The sequence below is a fragment of the Gymnodraco acuticeps genome, unplaced genomic scaffold (assembly GCF_902827175.1).
Source record: "Gymnodraco acuticeps unplaced genomic scaffold, fGymAcu1.1, whole genome shotgun sequence".
NCBI lineage: Eukaryota > Metazoa > Chordata > Actinopteri > Perciformes > Bathydraconidae > Gymnodraco > Gymnodraco acuticeps.
The window spans coordinates 430,203-455,635 of NW_022990692.1; the positions used below are offsets into that span (position 1 = coordinate 430,203).

General features: G+C 43.2%; 1 protein-coding gene across 1 annotated transcript in view; it reads right to left on the reverse strand.

The window, feature by feature from the left end:
- Positions 1-1,777: 1,777 nt before the first annotated feature.
- LOC117555501 (phosphofurin acidic cluster sorting protein 1-like) overlaps positions 1,778-25,433 on the reverse strand; it is a 52,426-nt gene continuing 28,770 nt past the window's right edge. Inside the window, 27 exon segments of the mRNA XM_034230376.1 lie at positions 1,778-1,958; positions 1,961-2,037; positions 2,543-2,662; positions 2,767-2,989; positions 2,992-3,007; positions 3,718-3,856; positions 4,093-4,135; positions 4,232-4,274; positions 4,354-4,406; positions 4,408-4,457; positions 4,553-4,663; positions 4,848-4,920; positions 4,922-5,003; positions 5,766-5,872; positions 6,227-6,331; positions 6,643-6,778; positions 7,010-7,131; positions 7,532-7,615; positions 8,659-8,752; positions 9,420-9,580; positions 12,894-12,953; positions 15,026-15,103; positions 15,841-15,932; positions 16,015-16,159; positions 20,173-20,298; positions 21,505-21,594; positions 22,462-22,549. Of these exon segments, the coding sequence (XP_034086267.1) occupies positions 1,917-1,958; positions 1,961-2,037; positions 2,543-2,662; positions 2,767-2,989; positions 2,992-3,007; positions 3,718-3,856; positions 4,093-4,135; positions 4,232-4,274; positions 4,354-4,406; positions 4,408-4,457; positions 4,553-4,663; positions 4,848-4,920; positions 4,922-5,003; positions 5,766-5,872; positions 6,227-6,331; positions 6,643-6,778; positions 7,010-7,131; positions 7,532-7,615; positions 8,659-8,752; positions 9,420-9,580; positions 12,894-12,953; positions 15,026-15,103; positions 15,841-15,932; positions 16,015-16,159; positions 20,173-20,298; positions 21,505-21,594; positions 22,462-22,549 (2,560 nt within the window). The 3' untranslated portion in view covers positions 1,778-1,916.

Genomic DNA, 25,433 nt, shown 5'->3' on the forward strand with positions numbered 1-25,433 from the left:
TATACTTTACTGGACATGGAGAGTTACGATGTAGGTGACACAAGGCAAAAAAACTGCAGATACATTCTTGGATTGAAATATAAATATAATCAAATTACTTTAATAAAACGTTATCTACTTTATGGTTGATTTCAAAGTACTTAGTCGTGGTAAAAATCTGCATCTGCCTTGTGCCACGATACAGTATGACCACTGCAGCCCTAATCAATGATGTTGATAATGACCACACACACACACACACACACACACACACACACACACACACACACACACACACAACCACACACACACACACACACACACACACCACACACACACACACACACACACACACACACACACACACACACACACACACACACACACACACACACACACAACACACACACACACACACACACACACCACACACACACCACACACACACACACACACACACACACACACACACACACACACACACACAGTAAAAAAAAGTATTCCTCCTATTTAGTGATTTTTTTGGTTGTCAACGTTTCCGACAACATTACATTTATTTCACCACACACTGTTACCGGTTACTGTACTCTCACTAATTACCCCACGACATCTTAGAGAAAGCATGTAGCAGACCTATGCCAAAAGTACTCACATCAACCCAAATATTTATTTATATTTTCCTGATGAAATTAACTATTATTGACGAGTCTTTAGAATAATGGAAAAAGCTAAAAAATGAGATTTCCTTTGACCAGGTCTGCTGTTTTCACTGAAGTAAAAGCTGCCCATCCTGTTGCCAATAAGGAACATTGTTTTGGGGACAACTGGCATACGACATTGTGCTTTATTGCAGGTGTTTAAAATCCTATATTTGCGGTGAAGATACTCATGGTGGTATAAAGCAGAGTTTATACATCTTTTTCGACTTGTTTATGCATTTCATCGTTGCATACTCGCTCGTGTTGATCTATTTTTGACCAGCCCGTGCTCTGCCAACACCAGATGTGTCTTTGTGAGTGCATAGCAACGAGAAGATAAAGAAAACTGCAAGTTGTAGTAACCCCTGCTTTGAAATCCTGGAACTCTTCACAAAAACGTACACTATGCATCACAAAAACAGCGTCAACAACTATTGTTCACAAGAGCACAATTTTAAAAAAAAAGACACTTCCCATTTATATATATTATTTTCTGTTTGGCATTTGACATCCAAATCACTTATTTTGGTACAGAAAAAAATATTTTAAATTATATGGAAGCCCTTAAAATAAAAATAATAATAATGGGCCTGTTTTTAACGGCATCTTTAACGGAAATCACATGCAAGCCTTTAGTTTGACTGCATGTGTGAATACAGGAGCCTTTCCTTTGTGTTTTCAGCGACTCATGCATACACTGAAGGCCTGTTGTGTTTTTTATTTCGAGTACTCTGTTCCGGCACGTGAGTGGTGTATCGGTTAGTTTGGAGCATGCAGTGTGGATGGGGTCTTGAGGAAAGCCAGAGTTTAGGGTTCGGTCTTTAAGGGCTTGAAATCGGTGAGTTGTTAATGCTATTGCATTCCATAGAACGGAAACGGTAAATGGCAGTTAGCTAATAAACTTGTGCTGTAAGCCCCTTGTAAACACACCACACACACTGTACATTCCCGTGTGCATGGACACTCGCCACACACACGAACACACACACAAAAGGGCATTAAGTGACTAGTAACAACGCAGCACCCCACACCCCCCCCCCCCCCCACCACGCACCCTCTTCCTCCTACCTGACAAATAAGACGACTGATAGACAAAATGAAACTAAAGAAAGAAAAATTGTCCGAGCCACTCGCGGTCTTCTCTCTGGTCTGAGGCGGGGTCTTTGCGCGTCCGTGTTACGGGATCCAGGAGAGTCGAAGGTTCAAGTCAGGGTCAGAGGAGTCGGCTGGCGCTCACCCCTAGGAGGGGGGCTTGCTGTAGCCGTAAAGTCCGACAGGAAAGTATGTTGACGTGGAGTGGGCCACTGAGCGGCGAGCTGGAAGAACTTCACGTCGTTCCACTCCACGCCGTCTATTGCCACTGCAGGGAGAACAGAAACACTCAGCTGAATAACAGGAGGAGGACATTCGACTAATGGGAGAAAAGAGAAAAACAACACCTATGCTGTGTTTACACCAAATGCAATGCAATTCATCTGCTTAAAAACATCAATATGAACCCAAACAGATTTAGCAGTAATTTAATCAGAATAAATGGATCAAAAGGATTCCAAAATGACTTCCTCGTGATGCAGATTTGTGTTAAGCCTAAATTCATGAGTTGTCAGGTCCGTCCGCAAGATGACAAGCAAACAACTTTAAAAATTCTTTATGAATGGAGTTTGGATCAATCAGGGTTCGCTGAAGTTGTAGCTGCTCCATCATTAACATGAGGCATAAATACGACCACATCATCTGCATATTCGGGTTGCTTCTATTGCCGTTTTCTTATTGGCTTTGTATGTCATGGCACCATAATCCTCATAATCACCGATACAAACACATTCAAAAGGACTTGGAGGTCACCATGTTATCCTTCAGGTTACCTTGGAGGAAGGTCTGTTGCTGCTTGGCGGAGCAGATGAGTCGGCTGATGCCTTCGATGACCTGGCTCTTTGAGTCTACGTCCTTCTCCTTTGGCTTCTTCCCCAGGAAGATGGTGGGAACTGCGGAGAGGCAGAGGGAAATAATCATGCAACTGGACCTAGAACACGAAAGAAGAGTTCCTCTCCCCTCTGAGGGATATCCACTCTTTGGCTCCTGGTCTCACCTTTCTTGTTCTTCTCCTGGTGACCACGGTCATGGCCATGGTGCTGACCTGGGGCCTGCGTGTCGTTGCTGCCCTCCCCCGGTAGCCTGCTGACCTGCAGCGAGCGGAAGGCGCTCTTCAGCGTGTTCTTGCCGCCCGTGTCGCGCCTCTCGCCCTCCCGCCGCTTCTCCGCCAGAGACGCCAGCCAGTAGTCCACCTGCAGGCCGATGGCGTCCACGCCGTAGATGACATGCTGGGACTCCTGAGGACGAGAGAGTTATAGAAGCAGTGAGAGAAATGCAAGATCAGGAGGGGCTCACAACTCCTTTTCTGGACCCTCACTCCAACTCTTTTGTATTAGGTATCATCCTTTTCCCCTTAACATATCTTTGTTGAATCCTTAAAGCTGAAGTTTTGTGTTAGATTCCATAAAAAACTGCTTAAGAAATATATATAGGCAATGGCACAAATTGTGAATATGATATAAATATGATTTTGTGCCAACAGTAACTTCATTCCAAACTATTTGAAAGAACATGGACTATATGAGATTTGATTGCTTGCACCGAATGCATTCTGCAGAGGGTGGGATAGAAGATTAGATAAGACCACAGGCAGGAAGAGACCGTCTGCAGCAGCAGGAGGAGAACATATCAAATGTATCCAGCAGAGGAAAACGGGACTGAAGTATCAGAGAATACTGCTGCCAGAAACTCAATATTCAACATAGATATATTGTTTCTAGGTGTTAAAATATTTCTCTTTATTGAGAGTAACATCATTTGAGAAAATAACATATTTGACCTTTTAATCCGCTATTTTGTTTTTAATTTGAAGGGCAATGGAATCATTTTACAATTGAGTTATTTTTAAGATGGATGTTTCTCCCCTGACCAAAGGGGTGATGAGGGATACATTCTGAATGAGGTAAGAACAAGAGGGGAAAGGAGAAATCATTCAGGTCACTCTTACCCTTGTACTGTCAGGACGCTGCCCATGGAGGGGGAGGAGGGGGGTGTGGCCGCCTCTTTAATCCCCGTGGGGGAGCCGTGGGAGGGGGGAGACGTGGAGGGGACGGCCAAGCTCACTGACATGCCCTCTTCTGTATCTCCTGGAGGATCACAGAAGAAAATGTACATTATTAGCGCCTTTTATATTTTATTTAGACTCACAGGACTGTTCAATTCCTCTGTTTACAGTCCACATATTGATATTATAAAATAAAGTCAGTATTTCATTCCACTGTACATTATTTCATTTAACTTTCTGTTAGTCCTATTCCATTTTAGATGCATAGTAGTATACCTGGAATTCTTTCTTTCATATCTTAAGTAACCGTTCACTGACCTGTTGGAGAAGGACCCGACTCGATAAGACCAACTTTAACCACCTGGAAAACAAGAAGCAGAAATGTCTAAAATCAGTAACAATTCTTCGATTCAGATCTGATTTGGCAACCTCCAGCGATATATAGAGTAAATCTTACCCCTATGAAGGGAATAAACTTCTGGTAGGAGTCTTCATCTCGCCTGGAAAGAGAAAGGACACAGATTTGTGAGATCCACATCAAGGGTTCTTGCTGTGTGTTTTGTGTGACTCTGCACTCACGTCCTGTGTTTGCAGGTGAGCATGGCCTCAGCGATGGGCAGCTGGTGTGTGACCCGTGGCTCCGCTGATGTACTGCGAGATTCTTGCCGCTACATCCAGCTGATCTGTGGAGGAGAGGGAACCATGTGTGCGTTAGTAGGGACGCAATATCACCCACATAGGTGTTCAATCAGGGCCTCATGGAGGGGGGAGGGGGTACCTGTCTGTGGGGGCTCAGAGCGGCTGAACACGTCTCTCCACGCCCCGTCCAGGAAGGAGGAGCTGTAGCGGTTGTCAAGGGCGCCGAGGTGCTTAGCAACCGGGTGTGAGCCTGATGGAGAAGATGGAGCAAAGTAATTGGACGGTAAGTGTTGGACAATACAGCACAATCATTGAAAACAAATTTAATAAAAGCACAGGTATGGTTCAAGATACTTTTTAGATACTAGACGTTTATAACGGTCACATTTATCCCAATATGTATCCTCCATGGAAACAGCCGCAGACTCTCTTACCCAGAGGCACGACCAGGAAGCGCATGTGGTTGAGCCAATCGGAGGTCTTGTTGGCGAGCTGAGTGACAAAGAAACTGCAGGATTGCTCCCAGGTAACTCTGGCTGCCCACCGCCGCCACCTCACCGCCCTGGGCCATGGACGAGTTACAGTTACAGCTATGGGGGAGAGAAAGAGTGAGGAGAAAGGGGGAGGAACTGTTTAATTTGCAGTGATGTAAAACTATGGTAATGATCACATCTTAACATTTGAGAAGGAACACCAATTTTTTCGTTAATGATGAAAAGTTAGAGGATGACCAAGTTATCCATGAATGAAAATACACTTTCCTGTTTCAAACCAAAAAACATGGAGCCTCTTAAGTGAATGTATTTGTCTCAGAGTGGACACAATACCGGTAACAGTCTTCTTAAAGGCTAACTTGAGAATCCTAGTTCTTACAGTATATAACCACTTGGTATCTCAACACCGTTTACTTTATTTCCTTATATGCTCTGGCAAAGTCCAACAAAGTTAACTGAAGGGACAGATGGAGACAAAACAGTGAGGGGGAGAAATAGGTGAAAAATACAAAGTATTGTTTTGGCATAAAGAGAAGTTATAGATGTGGAGTCAGGAGGGCAAAGAGGAGGAGAGATGAAGCCTGAGGAGATGAGTCATCCTGCAAACCAAGGGATGGTCTGACTAGAAGTGTGTGTGTGTGTGTGTGTGTGTGTGTGTGTGTGTGTATGTATGTGTGTATGTATGTGTGTATGTATATATGTGGTATGTGTCTGTGTGTATCATAGACTGGTGTGTATGTATGTGTGTGTGTGTATGTCTGTGTGTGTGTATGTATGTGTGTATATGTATGTGTGTGTGCATGTGTGTATGTGTGTATGTATATGTATGTGTGTGTTATGTGTGTGTTAGCTTCTCACAATTTCTGGATGCGGGTGAGCACGGCCGACAGCACCGCCTGGATTTCGGCGGAGGAACACGTGCAGACCACCGGGTGTCTCTGTACCTGTAGCTGCTCTGCAACATACTGCACACACACATGGAATAACGATGAAAACACACACCTAAAAATGTATTTGGGGACATGCTTCCCACACACACACACACACACACACACACACACACACACACACACACACACACACACACACACACACACACCACACACACACATCACACACCACACACACACACACACACACACACACACACACACACACAACACACACACACACACACACACACACTCACACCACACACACACACAACACACACACACACACACACACACACACACACACACACACACACACACACACACACACACACACACACACACACACACACACACACACACACCACACACCACACACACACTTACCTGTCCTTGCCAGTCGGTGCCGTTTACCAGTATCAGGCTTTCGGGGAGAGCGGAGTCTGATAACAAAATCTGGTTCAGCTGGTCGTACACCACCTTCCTCAGGAGCTAAACACACACACACACACACACACACACACACACACACACACACACACACGATGAGGTCATACACTTCCCTACAGCAACACATTTACTCTTCAGATGACTCATGAGAAAATCAATTATTCATTCCCGAGCTCCTGGGAGTCACAGATTATAGTTTGTGTTCTTTACTTTGGAAAAAAACTAAACAAAGAGGCGGACAAAGAACAAAGGCAGTTGTTTTTGTAAATGTCTGTACTGCGACAGGATGGTTCATGTCCGTATGCTCCGGTAAAATGATTGTGTAGCTTGTGTAGAAAAGGATGGTAATTTACGGGCGTGCTGTGTCCCAGCTCCGGGGATCTCTCGGAGTCGGAGCTGTTGGTGCGCTCACTCAGAGGCTTGGACAGCTGTCTCTCCTTCATGGGGGTGCTGATGCGCTTCTGTCGGGGCGTGTTGCCTCCATCCAACCTGAGGGAGACGGAACAAAGGTGCAGCAGGATTAAAACAAGCTCAAATGGCATCATAGATTGCCAAGATATTCAGTGTTGAATGCAGGAATAGATACAAATGCTGTACAAATATGAACCTATCAATCGTATAAATTTAGATGCATAAATGCCAAAAATATTTAAATAAAATGAAATATCTCAGTTTGGCACCATGTGTGTTTTTTTATTGTGATTTGGGGTGATTGGTTACCTTGGTGATGGCATGGCCTGGGTTTCACTTTTGCTGCTCTTCAGAGGCGTACGGGGTTTCTCTGCCACTGACACCGTGATGCAGGGGCCCACCTCAGCAAACAGCTCCTGATCTGTTAGCTCCTACACACACACACACACACACACACCCAGTGTCAGAAAAAGGAGATACTCCGACTCTCCATTACTTTTTATTTCACTCTTTCTTCCGTTCTCTCCGTCTCTCTCAATCTGTCTCACTTACAGCGCAGATGGCAGCCAGTTCCCGATGGAGCGCTATTAACAAAGATCAGGTAACACACACACACACACACACACACACACACACACACACACACACACACACACACACACACACACACACACACACACACACACACACACACACACACACACACACACACACACACACACACACACAACACACACACACACACACACACACACACACACACACACACACACACACACACACACACACACACACACACACACACACACACACACACACACAGAGTCATACCAGTGTGTCAGTCTCAGATAGAGCCTCCTCCAGGTTGCGGCTGCGGGAGGTTTTCATCTTCTCTATAGGAGGCTGCTCCCCCTGCTGGGGAAACGAGGAAACTGCATTCAGTCTACAAGCTTAATGGGACTGGATTTTTAGAAAATAAAGAAATTACAGAAGTTATTTTGCAGCTACAGGAAAATAACATTATAACCAATCTTTTTGACTGAATTGAAAGCAGATGTTTTCCACTGAAAAACGTATTTTCAGGAAGTGTGCAAACACTAGTCCCAACACTGAGAGGCTTACTTCAGCATTACTGTTAAAGAGGGAACTGCAGTGAAATCCATTCAGCACATTCAACACTCTTTCTATCGAGCAGATGGCGACCGTAAAAGATTCCTGCTCCATTAAGCAAACCTTTTTGAATTTTTTACATTTGCACACCACCCCCCCCTGATGGGCCATTTTAATAGGCTTCACATTCTGGATGTTTCCCTCATCAATACAGAGACGCATGTTGTGTTCAAGCTTCAAGTAAAAGTGTTTCCTTCCAGTTCTTTATATCACTGTCTGCTATCTAGTACCACGGATAAACTGTCTGAAGCACTTTGTGAATAAGTACTAGGTTAGGACTATGTGTTTATTGTGTAATTAAGAACACATTTATAATTACATCAACACATCTCACAGTGAAAACGGCCAGGATGTACAACATGTTTGAATCATTTGAGTAAAAAGTCTTTAAAAAGTGATGATTTAAAGGGATTCTTTTTGTAAAGGCCAATATATCGTTTTTTTAAGAAAATCATTTGAATAAAAATATCTACATGTATATTGGTTGTATATTTTGACAGGCTGTGACTGGATCAAACAAAAAAAAAGCTATTTATTTTCAGATTGTTGATTTAAGGCTAAGGTACATTGGCTATGTGTAGTCCGAGGTAAGTATTGTACCTGTATCACTAGTCCATTGTACACAATCTAAATGAGGTCTTGTCTGAAGTTGAACACCCTTTGGGAATAATAAAGATGAACTGCACTCAGCTCAATGGTTTAGGGTTTCTAGAGCGGCACATGAAAGCCCCACAGCTCACATAAGTTACATTCTTGCTGATGCTCCTTCCTGGATCAGAGTTACTCACCGGGCTGAAAGTGTCTCGACCTAAACTGCCTTTGCTGTTCAGGCTGCCGATCTCCGTCTGAGAGCTGGACTGAGACATTCCCTCGAAGAACGGCCTGAACACACAGACAGACAGAGAACATGAGAAAACAAATCTGTCTCCAGTATTGTGTCTTTCTTACAGCTTAGTTTGATATAGAGACATTACAGGTGATTATATAACATTAAACAGAAATGGGACAAATCAGCAGTGTCTCATGAGAGTCTATTTATATTGGACCATGTATTACACTACATTCAACACCATCAAATAGCGCTATTTTGAGCCATATTTTGAGGCTGAATGTACGCTGGGATCACAAGGAGGGAATACAAATAGGTTTGAATGCTACTCTTTGACTCTGTTATTGACATCCTAAAAATACACCTTCCTGGAGTTCATGACAAAGTGTACTCATATCTTTGAAGCAGATACTTTAACTTTGGTCCCCAAAACAATGATCAGCATCACATGTCCCTCCCATCTTTACTTCATGAAACTTGACTTTTAAATCCTATGTTTTAAATAAACCCTTCAATATGAGATTTGAGGTTTTGGTTGACAAGTCAGAAGAAAATAAAAAGGCAACCAACCAGATTGTGGTTCGACATAACCTAAAATAAACCTCAATACATGACGACGATGAGCAGGTTTCACCAACAGAGGGAGTCCTATCAGTATTTTGGATGCAGCATGTATATATGTCTTTATATATGAGCCGTGTTGCAGGTTTGTGCAGCCACCTTAGTTTGGGTTTGGGCGTGCTGAGGATGCTGTCGGTCTCCTCCATCTCCGGCCCGCTGTCGCTGGGGTTGTACATCTCCAGACTGTCGTAGAGCTCGTCCAGGTCCTCCTCCACCTCCTGGATCTGCTCCCTCGACACGTGCTCCAGGCCGAAACCAACCTGGACGAGAAGCAGAGGAGATAAGTGACCGACATTCATGTGTGAAAACATTTCCAACCAGCTCTGACTGGTTCTGTTAACGCAAACAGAAGCTATGAAAAAACAACAACCTGTCAACAACCTGCTCCCCTGAGAGGTGATAATCCCTACTGAGGCAACATATGTTGTTCCCAACTGTGGTACCAAACACACACGCTTTCCTTTTGACATCAGAATGCACTCACATGGCTGAGATTTCAACGACAGCAACAAGTAAATGTGTATAAGGATATATTTTAAAAGTAGTAACACAGGGAGAAGAAAAAAAATCATATCAAGCAATTTTATTTTTATAATCTCAATATAAGCAGAGCTCTTAATCAGAATCAAATACTGAGTTGCCTGAAATACTAACAAATATATTCTTCTTAAACAGAAATAATAAATACTAATGAGAAAGGTTATTTTCACTACAATGACCAGTGCACTGCACATTGTCCCTTACATAAACAGACATATACAGGTCTTTCTTGAATACTCGCTTCTGATTGGTCAATAACAGAATTCTATGGTCTGTTATTTCTTAATAACAGACTGCTGGTATGAATAACAGGCCATCACTATGGACGCAGTTCCATCTCGTAAAAAAGTGAGCGGTCTGATTGTTTCAGCAGAAGCAATAAAACAACAAAAACTATTTAAATCATTATTTTTTGTCAAATTATTCATTTCTTTAGCCTTGTAATTAGGCGGGTATTGTCGGTGAGGTGGTCATTATTACAAAACAAGCCACTTCAGGGTGACCCAAGATATATAAATTAGGGCTGTCAAACGATTACAATTTTTAATCAGATTAATCACAGTTTAAAAATTAATTAATCATGATTAATCACCATTCGAACTATGTCCAAAATATGCCATTTCTTTATGTATATTGTTGTGGGAATGGAAAGATAAATGAAAGAAGGCGGATATATCCATTTAACATACAGTATCTATGTTTATTATAAAAAAAAATTCTGTGTGTCAAAATGAAAGACAGCCCACACAATCAATCATCAAACCGTGGGGTCTTAATTCATTACTGTTGATTTCTATCAACGGGGGAGTAGGCTACTTCAGGAAAGTCGACGGGGGGGGGGGGGGCGGCTAGTGGAGTACTTCGTGACCACAGTGTGAACGTTGTGATCAGCTGTTTTAGCGCAGTTCTCCAGTGAAGGGAGGAGTCTCCCTCCGCAGCCGGTTGGCGTAGTTTTGGCACAATTCCGTTGTACAGACCGACGTTAACAGCAGCCCTGTCTGTGCACACGGAGACCGACTCTGTCGTCCGGTGATCTAACCGCCTTCTGGAAAAGCTTCACAAGTAGCCTACGTCGGTACGCAAATGCGCTTTGTGACACAAGTGACGGTACGCATTTCAGATTACGCACATAACCTGCGTACCAGTTATGTGCACCCCTGTACTACAGCAAAAGTATTCTCCGTCGGGACTTCCTGCAACAACACCACGCCGTTATCTTGATTCTGATTGGCCAGAAGACATTATCAAAGATGTTCTATTGAGAACAGTAGCGTGGCGTGGGGAAAAATGTAGGGGAAGCCCATTTTTTGGGTCGGGGGGTGGTCAATAACGTAACCAGATGAGTGATTACAGCGCCCGGTATCATTTTACACACATTGGTATCACACAGATGCAGGACTTGCACACGCCTGTTATCTAACCGACAGGTCCGCACGCACTCTCCAGCTGAAACTCTCTCCTTATTATTTTAAGCATTTTACTTATTAATGTATGCAGACAATCACACAATCTATGTGATTTTTGGATTTACCGTGCCTCTCAATTGCCCGTGACAGGTTGGCAAGGTCGATGAATCCTGAAGTTGCCCAAGGATTGTTCAGGGAGAACGAATCCTTGTCAAAAAGAAGACATGGCCAGCAAATTAGACGCTGAAGTTTAGCGCTTCCAGTTAGCCACTCCGTGCGGACATAATTATCCTCATTGAACGTCCGATTCTCTCCCTTTTTCCTCTGCGTACACACAGCTCGAGTGCGGGCATTTGCCTGTCATCTGATTTAATTTTTAGTTGCTGCTGTAGCGGAAGTTTAGTAAAGTTATGTTTGATTAAGTACGCCAAATCTCCACCCTCCATAATGCTTCATTTGCTTGATAATTTCTAACGGCGGTGATGACAGTTACAGTATTAAAACTGATGTTGATGTGATTTGATTGGATGGCAGTGTCCAATCAAATCGCCAGCCGCCAGCCGCCTCTGAAGGGAAGCAAGAGGCGGCTAGCTTCCCTTGGCATGGCCCTGACCAATCACAGGTTGGCAGGGGCATCACGTGGGCCTCATCTGATTGGTCAATCCCTCCATTTTTTTTCACCAAGGGAAGCCAGATTCGGCTGGCCTCCTCTCGCAACAGTGCAATCTACTGTTTCACCATAACATCTAGAGGGGCGCTGTTTGTTTCACTCTTTGTAAAATACTCAATGAGAATGGGGGAGAGACGGGCCGGCAGCAACACACAGCAAAGGAGAATTATCGAAACAAAACAAAGTGTTTGTATTTATTTATTTAAATTATAACTACAATCCGAAAAAACAGGGGAAGCCTGGCTTCCCTTGGCCTCCGGGAGAAAACGCCACTGATTGAGAAGACGATCACTACGTGACAAAAGTTTTCAAAACCGTTTCTGGTCTTCGGTATTTCCAGACAAGTGGCTACTGAAATCAATCTTACTAACTGCTGTCTGTGCAATTCTCGGCGCGAGTTGGCAGACTTTATTTTGCTTACTTTAACATCATTTTTCATGGTGGGGCTAAGCCATTTCTTGGTATGGCTGTAGCCTACCCCAGCCATACCCTGGCGCTGCCACTGGTGGCATGTATGGGGCGGGCCATTCTGCACATGCGTTAAATGCGTTAAATATTTTAACGCAATTAATTCAAAAAACTAATTACCGCCGTTAACGCGGTAATTTTGACAGCATTAATATATGTTAATGGTAATTTAAGGTTAAGACAACCCAAAAAAGACACACACACACACACACACACACACACACACACACACACACACACACACACACACACACACACACACACACACACACACACACACACACACACACACACACACACACACACATATTTCTGTTCTATTTTAATTCTACAGTGTTTACTGTTTGAGCAGACTCCCGGTTGTTGTGCCACATCCCTCCCACACACCTCGCTGCGTCTTCAAAGCCACAACATGTCGACTCCAGCAACAACCTCTGGAGCAAACACACACCCAAAGTGAAAGCGTGTGACAAAGCCGAAGCCACCTACCTCATCAGTGACTTTAAACCTTTTCAGCAAGGCGACAAACTTCTGCTTAATGTTGGGTTGCTGCGAAGAGAGGAAGAAGACAATGTGAGATTGATGTTCATATTTCTGTGTGTGAGGGAGGGGAAAGATGTGCTATTCATGCTCGATGACTCAGAACAGCAGCACTTAATGGAACACCACCAGGACATATTTATGCGTGTCACATAAAGTGTTACCTCTGCAGATGTTTCCGTGCATTTCATATTGTGTTATAAACTGGAATATGAGAAGTTGTTCAGTCGACGCCTCCGAAGGCAGATGTTTGCCCGTTTAGTTATTGGACACGCTGAGTCATTTTAAAAGCAAGGTGGGAGCATTGATTAAAAGTGACTCAGCAGGTTTTTTTAATGCGCACTTGAAGTCAAAAACATTGAAAGAAACTTTATATCAACCACATTTTTCTATGGAGGATAGAAGATCTTCAGCTGTTTGAACTTTTATATTGTCGACTTTATTTTAACCTTGCAATATTTGATTACGTTGGGGCAAAGGAAACAAGTTGTTAGGACATATGGCATTGCTGATATGAATAACGTGTTATCAGTTGCTTATTTACATATGCAGCAGCTATGGAGCGACATTAATATTCCTTTAGAGTTGCGTTTGTGTAAACGTGCCCAACTTAGCTCTGCTTTTGGTCTCTACCTACCTCATATTTGACTCTTTGGCTGCTAATGCTGCTTTGCGTTCATGACCCACTGTGTTTGTTTTTCTGGTACTGAGCAGGAAGTGTAAAGAGGTTTTTTAAAGCTTAAAGGAATAAGACAGCAATGTAAGTGATATTTAAAAAGTAGAGTTGTGAGCCGGCCAGCTTAACAATGAGCTGTGAAACTACATATTTAGACATCATCCATTTTAGTTTTGATTAAAAATGAGTAAAAATCTTATTTAAAGAGGCCCTATCATGCTTTTTTGGGTGGGGGTTCCCTTTCCTGTAGTGTGTTATATAGGTTTTTGTGTGCATGTAAATGGTCTTTGGTGGACAGTATTTGGATGTGTGGGAACATATTCGTTACAACAATGATGCTCCTTGTGTAAAATCTGGATATATTTGGTAGATAGAGGTCATATCAGCTGGGCAAAGCTTCCATCAGAGACATTATTGGATGTCTGAGTGGCTGTAGAGAGTTGTTTTGTTTTTGGGGGTCGTGTCCTCAATTGCTGCTAAAAATGTAAGAGCGATGACCTCATGCTGGACTGTGGTTATGATAATCATTCTGTGTATACGAGTGTGTTTTCCAACCACAGTTCAGAGAAAATGGTCTGTTGAAATGGCTTTTGAGTGTGTCTAATGTGTGTGTGTTCATGCCCTCAAGCAGAGCAGAAATGATGGTTATTATGTGTGTGTGTGTGTGTGTGTGTGTTTGTGTGTGTGTGTGTGTGTGTGTGTGTGTGTGTGTGTGTGTGTGTGTGTGTGTGTGTGTGTGTGTGTGTGTTATCCACAGGCGGTGGTGTTGGGGAGCAGCAGTGACAATCTCGCTGGGACTCCACAGGAGCGCTCCATTAATAACCTGCTGTGACACACACACACACACACACACACACTTACTTCACTGCTTTCCCCTGGTCAAATTGAAGGTCAATTGTAATGTTCAGAGTTTCCAACACGTCTGACTGTTATTCTGTGCTCCTGCTGATTGTTTGTGTAAATGTGTGTGTGAGAATGAGGCCATGCATTCCAATTATTGCGGGTGCTTGTGATTTGCTTCAACGTTTTCCTCCCAGAAAATTGGCCTGGACCTGAATGTATTGGGAGAGGGAGGAAATAGATTTTTGGAACAACAGAAAAGGGAGGAAGGGGGAGGCAGAGGAGGAAGGAGGAGGAGGAGGAGGAGGAGGAGGAGGAGGAGGAGGAGGAGGAGGAGGAGGAGGAGGAGGAGGAGGAGAGGTTGAATAAGGTGAGGCAAGAGGCAGATGAGGGCGAGGGTTTCACTCGAGTCGAATCAATTTCACTTGAAAAGGCGTTTCACAAGCAGCTTTGCCACAAATTGCTTCGGAGACAAAACAAGCAGGACATATAGAAAACAGATGGATAAAGGGAGGGAGGGAGAAAGGGGGGAGGATTGATGAGGTGAGAGAGGTGTTTCTCTTACTCGGGTGATTGCGGCGTTTGAAGGGAGCTTGCGCCTCGGCTTCTTCTTCCTCACCTCGTCCTCTTCGTCAAATAGATACTGAGAGAGAGGGAAAGTTATTACATTTTGGGTTTTAAGGGATAAGGGTTGCGATATCCTACATTTTTATTTCATTACTGTCCACAAATCCTATTAAAAAGACCCAAAGGCAACAATAATTTGATCCCACTAACAAGTCAAGTCTGGGAGCGTCCATTGTTGCACTTGCTGACAATGTATGTTACTGTAATCCATTCTGCAAACAGAGCACAGTCCGCCGGCTGCAGATAAGCACTCGCTTAAATGAAGAATATTAATCCACAGCTTAAAATAGTCCCCAAGAAAAAGCACTATCTACCCTCGTTGGAGTAGCAGTAGATAAAGACTTCAGTGCCCAGCTTTTTTGTACAGAACAGAATGTAATAAATTAGCCTTTTATAAAACATTTCACTACGTGTTTGTCTGCCATTTTTAAATAGGAACTACAGGGACGAATAATGTCATTATTTTGGCTATTGTTTGATCGGCTATGTTAAAATTGCACTACTGAGGGTTGGTATCATAGGTCTAATCCATCAAATTAGCAGGTTGTATACAAGCCAACTGTATTTTTAATTATGAGAACCACTGTCTTTTGAGGTAAAATTAAGAATTAAAACCAAAGATTTTAAAGTTTTTATTACATTTCCCTCCCAAGTTTGACTTTAGGCAAAACATCTATTGTTGAGAATTGCATCTAGCAAATTGAAGCACAGACAACAAATGTGACGGCGTTATTTCCACGTTTCCAAACACACCTGTCCGTGGATGGGGTCGTCGCTGCCTTCCTGTTCTGACGAGTAGCTCTCTTCCTCTTCCTCGGAGTAGTTGTCGATGTCTGGAGAGCGATCTGCGGAGACAGAGGACGGTTAGAGGAGACGGGAGGACAAAAAGGGGAGGAGAGACAAGATTTGTTGAGGGGTCGTTCTCACCGGACATCTTTGCTTTGGGCCCCTCGTGGTCGATGGGCTGGCTGGACAGGGAGTAGACTCTGATCTCAGCGACGGGCACCGAGGCGTCCTTCAGCTGGCTGTGCAGCCCCAGGACCTGAGCCCCCTCGCTGGGGTGCTGCATCACCTGCACGGAGAAGACAACACGTTAGCATTTTCCTGTTTCATCTAGATAGCCTTCAACTGAAAAATCACAAGTTGATGCATTGTTAATCCCATTCAACATTTCAACAATTAAAACTAGGAGAGCAGGAAGTTAAAATGTCAAAATGGTGCTTCTTAGTCGACGTCGAAAACCAGGGAAAATCTATATTCAAGATCATGATATCACAGACATACTAGGTGGTAACAGTCTCATATTGTAATTTATTTTCATGTCTAACTCCACTAGAGTAAAAATGAAACATTTAATGAGTTACAATAAATTCTATGCCATTGATGGACATTGGTTTTCATTGTTTCGATAAGAAAATAAATGTCTTTTATATTATTTTTAATTTTTCTCCAACTTCGAAAGTGCCTTAGCTTTTATGTTACTTAAATGAGATGCAAATGAATGCTAACATATTCAAATGGAAACAACAAGATAATAACTGAAGGAAAAACAAGTCAGCTATTTAAACTTCTACCAGAAATATTTCAATTGCGGTTCTCTACACACAGCGGAGACAAACACAGGATGGGATTCAAACAGCATCAGAGGGAGAGGAGCAAGAAGAGGAAGAGAGACACACGACATAAAGGCTCTGTAGACAGAGAGGAAGACAGGTTAGACAGCAGGAGAAGAAATGAGGACAGACGTGAAGCAGGTGTAGAGAAGAGAAAGATAAAGGAACATGGCTGCAGGAGCTAAACAAACCAGCAGATGGGATTAACAAAACCAGAGAAAGTTGAACATGCGACGCATACAAAGTCCTTCCTCTGCAGCAAACAGCAGCATCACGTCTCCTGCCTCTGTGTGTGTGTGTGTGTGTGTGTGTGTGTGTGTGTGTGTGTGTGTGTGTGTGAGTGTGTGTGTGTGTGTGGCCAAGCATTACTATACTGGTGGGGACCTAAATCTGTTCACACAGTCACATGTGGGGACTCGCCTCCCTTATGGGGACATAATGGAGGTCCCCATGAGGGGAATCATTCATTTTAGGGTGAAGACTTGGTTAGGGTAAGGGTTAGGGTTAGGCATGTGTTGGTTATGGTTAAGGTTAGGATAAGTCTCCAGGAAATGCATGTAAGTCAATGTAATATCCCCTGAAGTGATGTATACATGGTGTGTGTGTGTGTGTGTGTGTGTGTGTGTGTTGTGTATCTAACGGAGTGACACCCAGCCTCTGTCAGCAGTCTGGTCACACTCGCTGAGTTAATGAAGTCTGAGCGGCTTATTATGGAGACAGCCTGCCACACATTACTGCTGAGGTTCAGCTAACCTGCTTCAATGCTAATGCTAGCTCTAAAAAAGCTTCCTATAGCTGCACATTTTAACCAAGCCCCCAGGAAGTGCGCCGGACTCTGAGGAAAATATTCGTTGTGGCCAAACGGCGGTACTACAATTCTGTATCGGTCGCTGGGCCCGGAAATACTTTTTCCCATTGACCAACATTGAGAAAGAGACGTCTGTAAATCGTTGGATAATTTTTTTAAACTAAATAAACTACCCAGTATGAACACTTGTATAGCCCTTATTAAAAACATTCGGTCCTCAAGTTGTAAAATGTGCTAATAACGTTATTCTGAGAGTTATTTCCTCGGCATTATGAACGCGCATCTGAGAGTGGGAGCTCGGGGGCGGGGCTTAAGGGGCAACTCAACTGCGCATGCTCTGTGAGCGCACATACGGGTTCTTCTGCTCCGACAGCCAGGCATGATGGGTAATCTGCGACGTTTCACTCTCTCAAAAGTTGGGCCATTTTGTCCTCATGCGCCAATGAGCAGCTCTCATAGGAAAGAACGAGACCCCGCCTCCCACGCTCTATCCAGTTCTTATTATACATCCATGATTTTAACCCAGGAAAAGGCTTTTATGCAAATCTGACAGGTGACCAAAAAAGAAGGGAAAATACATGTTTTATTAGAATTAATTTAATTGTACATTTTCCAAACGGCGAGACTAAATGACCTGCAGGTTCATCTTTTAAACTTATAACGCATTATGCTTGAAACCATGCAGTGAATGCTCTCTAAAAGCATGCTTTTATAAGGTAGATAATCACATTACTGCTCAGCATTGTGTGTTCCAAGTGGAAGTAAAGGCAAAATAATATTTGTGCGAGCTGAAGTAGTGCAAATGCTAAGTAAATGGAAAAAAGTCAGAGATTACAGGATGTTGCATAATCAAGAACAACATTCATAATATGTCTCCGTAAGCAGTTCTTAATGTATTTTTGCGGAAAGGGTGCAGCAAACGTTTTCTGGCTACTAAAGAAGACTATGGGAAATGATTGCAAAGAAAAACATGGAAGTAAAACAATGTTTATCTTAAAAAATCTTGAGATGATTTTTCACCATCATGAAACTCAGATTTGATAACTTTTTGAAGAATCATAGACCAAAATGATTCATCAAGAAAATGTACTTCATTAATTGATACTGGAAACCTGTAACCGGAAAATTATATTGAGAAATGTCTCAGAAAAACAGAGAGAATTATGGGAAATGAAGGCAAATTCAGTGTGAAATTGTTCTGTGAGTTCTACTTCTGTTTTTATTTTTGACAAACCTATACCTCGTACAAGTTTGAGTTTATAGTAAGTAGCTTAGAAGTTTTCTTCACACTCCCTGCTGTCAATGAAAACAACATTTCTTCGTGACTTCTGATAGAACTGAATAAACTGAAAACCTGAGTGAGTCCCCTATAGCTTTTGATTTGTCTGACCCGCTCCGAGCTCGGGGCAGAGTTCAGGCCTGTGAAAGAAATGAGTTTGAACTCATCATGCGTACGAGTCGGCGTTCGTGTCCTTTGCCCTCTCCAAAGCACAACCTGTCTGCTGGAATAGCTTCATGAATAAAAAGTGACTTTGTTTTGTATGCAGAGGCAGCAGCAGGCCAAAGGCTGGAGCCACATACTGTGTTGGAAATAAAAATACTTTTCTTAAAGTTTTGAGTTCACAAGATCTATTCTCTGATTCATGTACTCACATCCTATTTGGTGAATCTGGTTTAATTTGCTCTTGATAAAAGGACTTGTCATTAAATCTGTATTTATGTACTTTTCTGGTGTTTCACACTGTAAATAATTCTGACCTTCAACGAAACATCCACATGTACAGACACACACCATAAATCAGAAGCCTTTGAGAAAACGTTCTTGTTGTGGGAGACGGAGAATCGCGAGGAGCTTTTTGGCAGACGAGGCCACAGACTTTGATTAATGGCGACATTTATGGCGTGCCGGAAAAAGAACGCAAGGCCAAAGATTGAAATCCGAGTTTTAGTTTAACGCGCACTAACTGAAATTGAGTTTGGATGAAGGGTAAATGAAGGTTAAAGCTAAATATGTCCGAATAAAAGTTCCTGAATGAGAGAAAATTCCTCTGGTTGATATCAGGTCAGAAATCACCGTGACGACGGTTAATGAGATCAGTTCAACGGAGATTAGACTGCAGCAGAAGGCAGAGGCTGCATGTTTAGGGAAATGAGACTTTGACCGGTGTTTTGTTGGGTCAACAGCTCAGATCAGTCGGGACGAGAAGAGGACAACACTCCGCTGACTCGACGACTCGCAGCTGAACCTCCATCTGCTGCTGTGGAGCTGCTGAAGACACACTAACATGCTACGATACGACATCATGTGCTCATTTTCAGCTGTATGTATTGGGACATGTCTCCATGCTTTAACGTTCACAAAGCTCTTTATTTTTCTCATACTGCCTGTGCTGCAGCACCTCTTTCCACCCTCTGTCTGAAACCAGAGCCCGGTCTGCTCTGATTGGTTAGCTGGGACATCTGTTAGCGGATTGGTCAACCGCTAACAGATGTCCCGCCCCTTAGCCTATCAGCCCATTTGATCATATTAAATGTTATAAATGCAAAAATGTGGGATACAAACTAAAGACAGAAAACATTTGAGAATCAAAGGAAAAACATTTAAATGTAAACACATCACAAATCACTTGTGCGATACATTAAGAGCTGAGTGGGTGGTGGTACCTCGGCCATGTTGATGAGACCCAGAGCGAGGGTCTTGTAGCCCAGCATGGTTCGGTTCTTGTATCTCTTCCGTCTCTGCAGCATGATCTGAAGCTTGTTGGCGTCCCTCTTCAGGAAGTGTGGGTACTGCGGAGTACAAATACACACAAGTTCAGAGCCAGACTGATACAGCGATGACTTTGTTTCCCAGGTCGTGACAATCAGGCCGATTGGTTGCGTAAGACCTCGACACCCTCAGACCTGTCTCCGGCGTGCTGAGGTGTCGTCGAGCCACTTAGTCACATCCTCACTATGACATAACCCGTCATTAAGGATCTGCACTATAAAAAGGAACAAAAGCCACTTCTGAAACTATGTTCAAAGCCATGAAATCACTCCACCGCTCCGTTTTAATAGGCTTCCTCTCCGCAGTGGAGGGAGTTGAATGTATAATGTCTGGCTCAGTGCGCGCGCTAAGATCCACAGAGAGAAACTCGCTGACCTTTCAGAAGCATTTAGATGCATGGAAATTGGAGAGGATGATTTAGAGCAGAAGAAACTCTGCTGGGATTAGTCGTGCTCAGCCTGAATGCATGGCAGGATGTAAACGCTGTACGAGTGTTGATGCATGAACAGGTCTAATTTTATTACATGTAGCAACAATGAAAACATTGTTCATGAAATGGTAAGCAACAACATGTATATGTTCAATTATTATTATATAACTGCTACTTATTCTTTTTACCATGGATGAGAACTTATTTGATTCCTGCCTCTTACTAAGTCTATTATTTTGCCTTTTATTTGCACCGTCCCTCTATGTATAAATACACCATAGGAGGGTCAACAATAACAGAGATACTTTCTTTTTGTTCACACACACACACACCACACACACACACACACACACACACACACACACACACAACACACACACACACACACACACACACACACACACACACACACACACACACACACACACACACACACACATCACACACACACACACACACACACACACACACACTCACACACACACCACACACACACACACACACACAACACACACACACACACACACACACACAACCACACACACACACACACACACACACACACACACACACACACACACACACACACACACACACACACACACACACACACCACACACCACACACACACACCACACACCACACACACACACACACACACACACACACACACACACACACACACACACACACACACACACACCACACACACACACACTATTGGCTAAAGAAATACAAGAACATTGTTAACTTTGACTGACAGGTGCCTGAGCCCCCTGATCCTTAGTGTGTTTACCTGCAGGGAGAAGGTGAGCTGCAGGTCGGTCTCCGTCAGGCCTGCGCAGGACAGCAGGATCTCGTTGGAGCGCAGGATCCTCTTTGAGCCCTGAGGAGGCGACGAAAGGAGAAGAAAAAACACAAAAGAGAAATGTCATGGGAGCAGGGAACGATGGAAACATTATAATTAGCAAAACCCGGGTAACTCCAGCAGAGTCAAAACAATAAGCTAATCAACCACATGCAGGGCGGTGGAGCGTGGGAGGAAAGTGACTGATAGGAAGGAAGATGGAGAGAGTAACAGCAGCAGCATGGAAAAAGAATTAAAACAGCTTAAAGTGTCTTAAGTGCAGATCACTTATTGGTTTGCTTAGATAGAAAACAAGATGGAGGTGGTGGAGAGTGAACCGAAGCCAAGGAGCAGACACTGGGAGTGGAGCCACAGCCTTAAAGGGGCCTTCAAATGTATTTACACAAAGACTACGAGAATCTGTTTTTAATATTGGACAAGATGGGGATGATGGCGAGCACACACAGGGCGCAACAGAGCAGAATGGAGAAAACACTTAATCTTAAATATTCATCCTTAATGTATTTTTTTTATTTAACCAAAACATATCATACGAGTTATTTATTTGAGCTTGCTATCCTCTGCTGTCAAAAGGTGTCAAATTGTAAGAAATTGAATACTGTACTGGAAGCTTCCCTCTAGTATAACAACACCAAATCATAGAAGACAAGTGTGGGGAAGTTACAGAAAGAGGAGGTGTGTCCGGATCTAATAATCTAACTTGACAAAAAAAGAAACAACTCTTAAATTCAAATTCCACATGATGTTATATGTTTCGTTGTGATTGAAACTATTTCACTGTGTTGAGCTTTGGGTCTTCCATCATGAACCTCTTTCGCCTCACTACTGCTGCCGAAAGCAACGTTTGTCCATTTTATTGTCCGACTGTAGAGAGGACTCTCTTACCTGCAGCTTGACGGCGATGACCACAGAGGTGAGGTCTTTATCCAGCTCCTTCAGCATGATCAGCTTCTTCAGAGTCAGGTTGAACAGCCTGGAGACGAAACACAGAAAGACTGGGATTAGATGGCATCATGGATTGCTGGATTATTGTCTGTAAAGTATCACGGGAAAGCTAGCGGCAGGGTGTGGCATTGTTCGAGGAAGAAATAACCCGTTACATTTGAAAGCAGATCCAGATTGATCCCGGATGTCTCTTTAAGTGCCTTTCTAGTTTTGGGGGATTTCACTTTGATGGATGATGCATTCAAAGAGCTTTGCTGAGGAGTTACTACATCATTTCAACAGCATGTCAAATCACGAAAAGGAGAAATAAAGCAGCAGCTTCGTCTTTCTGCTTCATTTCACTTTCTGTCTCTCCAGTGAGCCATCGAATAAAGACAAATAAAAGGAAAAGGGACACTTGAAGAGGCCTTTAGTGCAGTTGTTGTTTTTTAGACTAGAACAATCTGTTATGGCCCAGACAGGACTGGAAATGAAGTAAGTACAATTAAATTAAAAGTCAATTAAATGAAGACAAACAGCCTGTGTGCACGATGGACGATGGTCATGGTTTTAGAGTGAAGTATTTCTCCTCATTAGAGAACAGGCAAGCTGAAACGTGCTAAATCTGTAATATTATTATTGTTTAACGTACAAGACTGCCCAACACAAGTTACACACACACACACACACACACACACACACACACACACACACACACACACACACACACACACACACACACACACCACACACACACACACACACACACACACACACACACACACACACACACACACACACACACACACACACACACACACACACACACACACACACACACACACACACACACACACACACACACACACACACACACACACACACACACACACACACACACACACACACACACACACACACACACACACACACGAGAGGAGAAATTACAAATACAAAGAGGAGAATATACAGAGGAGGAAACAATCTAGCAGTCAAGACGATGAAGAAGAAGAAAGTGCGGGGGGGCAGGAGACAAGACAATTGAGCAACATATCAACTTAGAGCTAAATGTGAAAGAGGATAAGAACTGTCTCACAAATGTCAGAAATAGGTTTCGAGGAACAGACTATTTCATTTAAATGATGAGAGGAAACAGATATCATTCAATCATTTCCTTATGATGATCACTTTGTGTGATAAGAAACACGACAGTGACGAGTCCTATAACCCGGGAGTGAGTCAGCATGTCACCGCTTCCTGTTCCCTGGTCTCAGAGCCAATGGGATGTCTCCATAGGATTTGGGAAAACATCTGGAAATAAGGTCTGTGGTTGACTCAAATTGAAGAGACAGATCACGTTTTGTTCTACGACATTAAATCCATCAGCAGTGACCCCGCTGGTGATTTCTGAAGAGTTCACGTGTCTGAGAAACGATTTACCAAGTGGCTGAATAGGACTACAGAAGTTGTCGAGGCCGTTGTACGTCATTACGCCGAACACGTAAACACTCCTAAGTTAGTTTGCCCTGTTCAGCTTGAAAGCAAGTGCCTCCCGCAGACTGTTCAAACACTTCAACTCGTACCATTTACAATCTGTATGTTTGAATATGGATCTTAAGTTGGCGTGACGTTGAAGCAGCGACCCTGCTGTAGTTCCTTTATAGCATAACGTTAGCTTCTTGCGATTAGATTTATGCTTCAAAATGTATAAAAGTAGACATGTGGAGATTATCCGGCTGAACAAAACGTGCATTTATCAAACAGCTTCGTTTTCCACAGACCTGATTTCCAGCTATTTTCCAAAATCCTATGGAGAAATCCCATTGCTTTTTTGTCGAGGGAACCAGCAGCTTACTTCCGGGTAAATACGTCATCCCTGCACCACTCTATTCAATTGTAAAATAAAAAACACAGAAAAAGAAAAGCAATAGCTCAGCCATGTAGGCCCAGGAATAGAAAAGAAGCAAAACATGAAATACATTGGGAGAAAATAAGCGGTAAAGAAATGAATGGAATATATCATTCCAGTATTTTAAGTTTGTGAATAAAAGAGGCAATACAAAAGGTTCAGCTACCTGTTTCACTCCACACTGTGATTTTCTGGATCACTAGAAAATAAACCAAAGGCTATGAGCTGATTGAGCCCGACACATGACATATTCTTCTCACGGCAACATACGGTGCATTCTGCCGCCGCCGCCGCCGCCGCCGCAGTTTATGTAGCATTTTAAAGCCTCTGCATCCATCATATGAATCTCAGGGTAAATCACCATCAATCCCACATCTTTTACCCATTCCACGTGATTCGGTAGTTGAAAACGATAGAAGAAAAGCAATCATCACGATCAAAAAACGTATCTCTGCAAAGATCAATAGTCCAGGCAGGTGAGAGAGAGAAGAAAGACGTGCCTTTACACAAACTAACGCACTTCTAAAGCAACCTTTGATAACATCTATACAGATTAAAGGCAGACAGAGTGGACAGAAAATCATCGCCTCTCCAGTCTGACTTCCTCTCATCACACCTGGACTCTCCTTCCTATCCACTTACTGCCTTTCATCTTTCCTTCAACGCTCTCATTCCAACACTCACAAATGGGACTGCTGATGCAACCCTCAGCGACAAAAACGAGAGCCTTTCTGCTCGGCCCCAAGGCTTTCTGGACCAGGTCGAAGCGGCCAGGAGTTATAGTTTTCCTCTGATAGAAATGGGGCAGCTAAGTGCAGCGTGTGGTCACCTGCTGGATCTGAGTGGACTGAATGAAGGTGGAGAGGAGGAAGAAGCAGTTCGGGTGCCAGGGGTCGATCTGGGATGGGAGTGAAGTATACGGGGTAAACCATATTAGGGAGGAAGAGGTGAGAGAAAGGGTGAGGTAAAAGGACTGAGACTGGAAGACGGATATGCAGAGGTGAACAGGAAGTTGTGGCTTTTA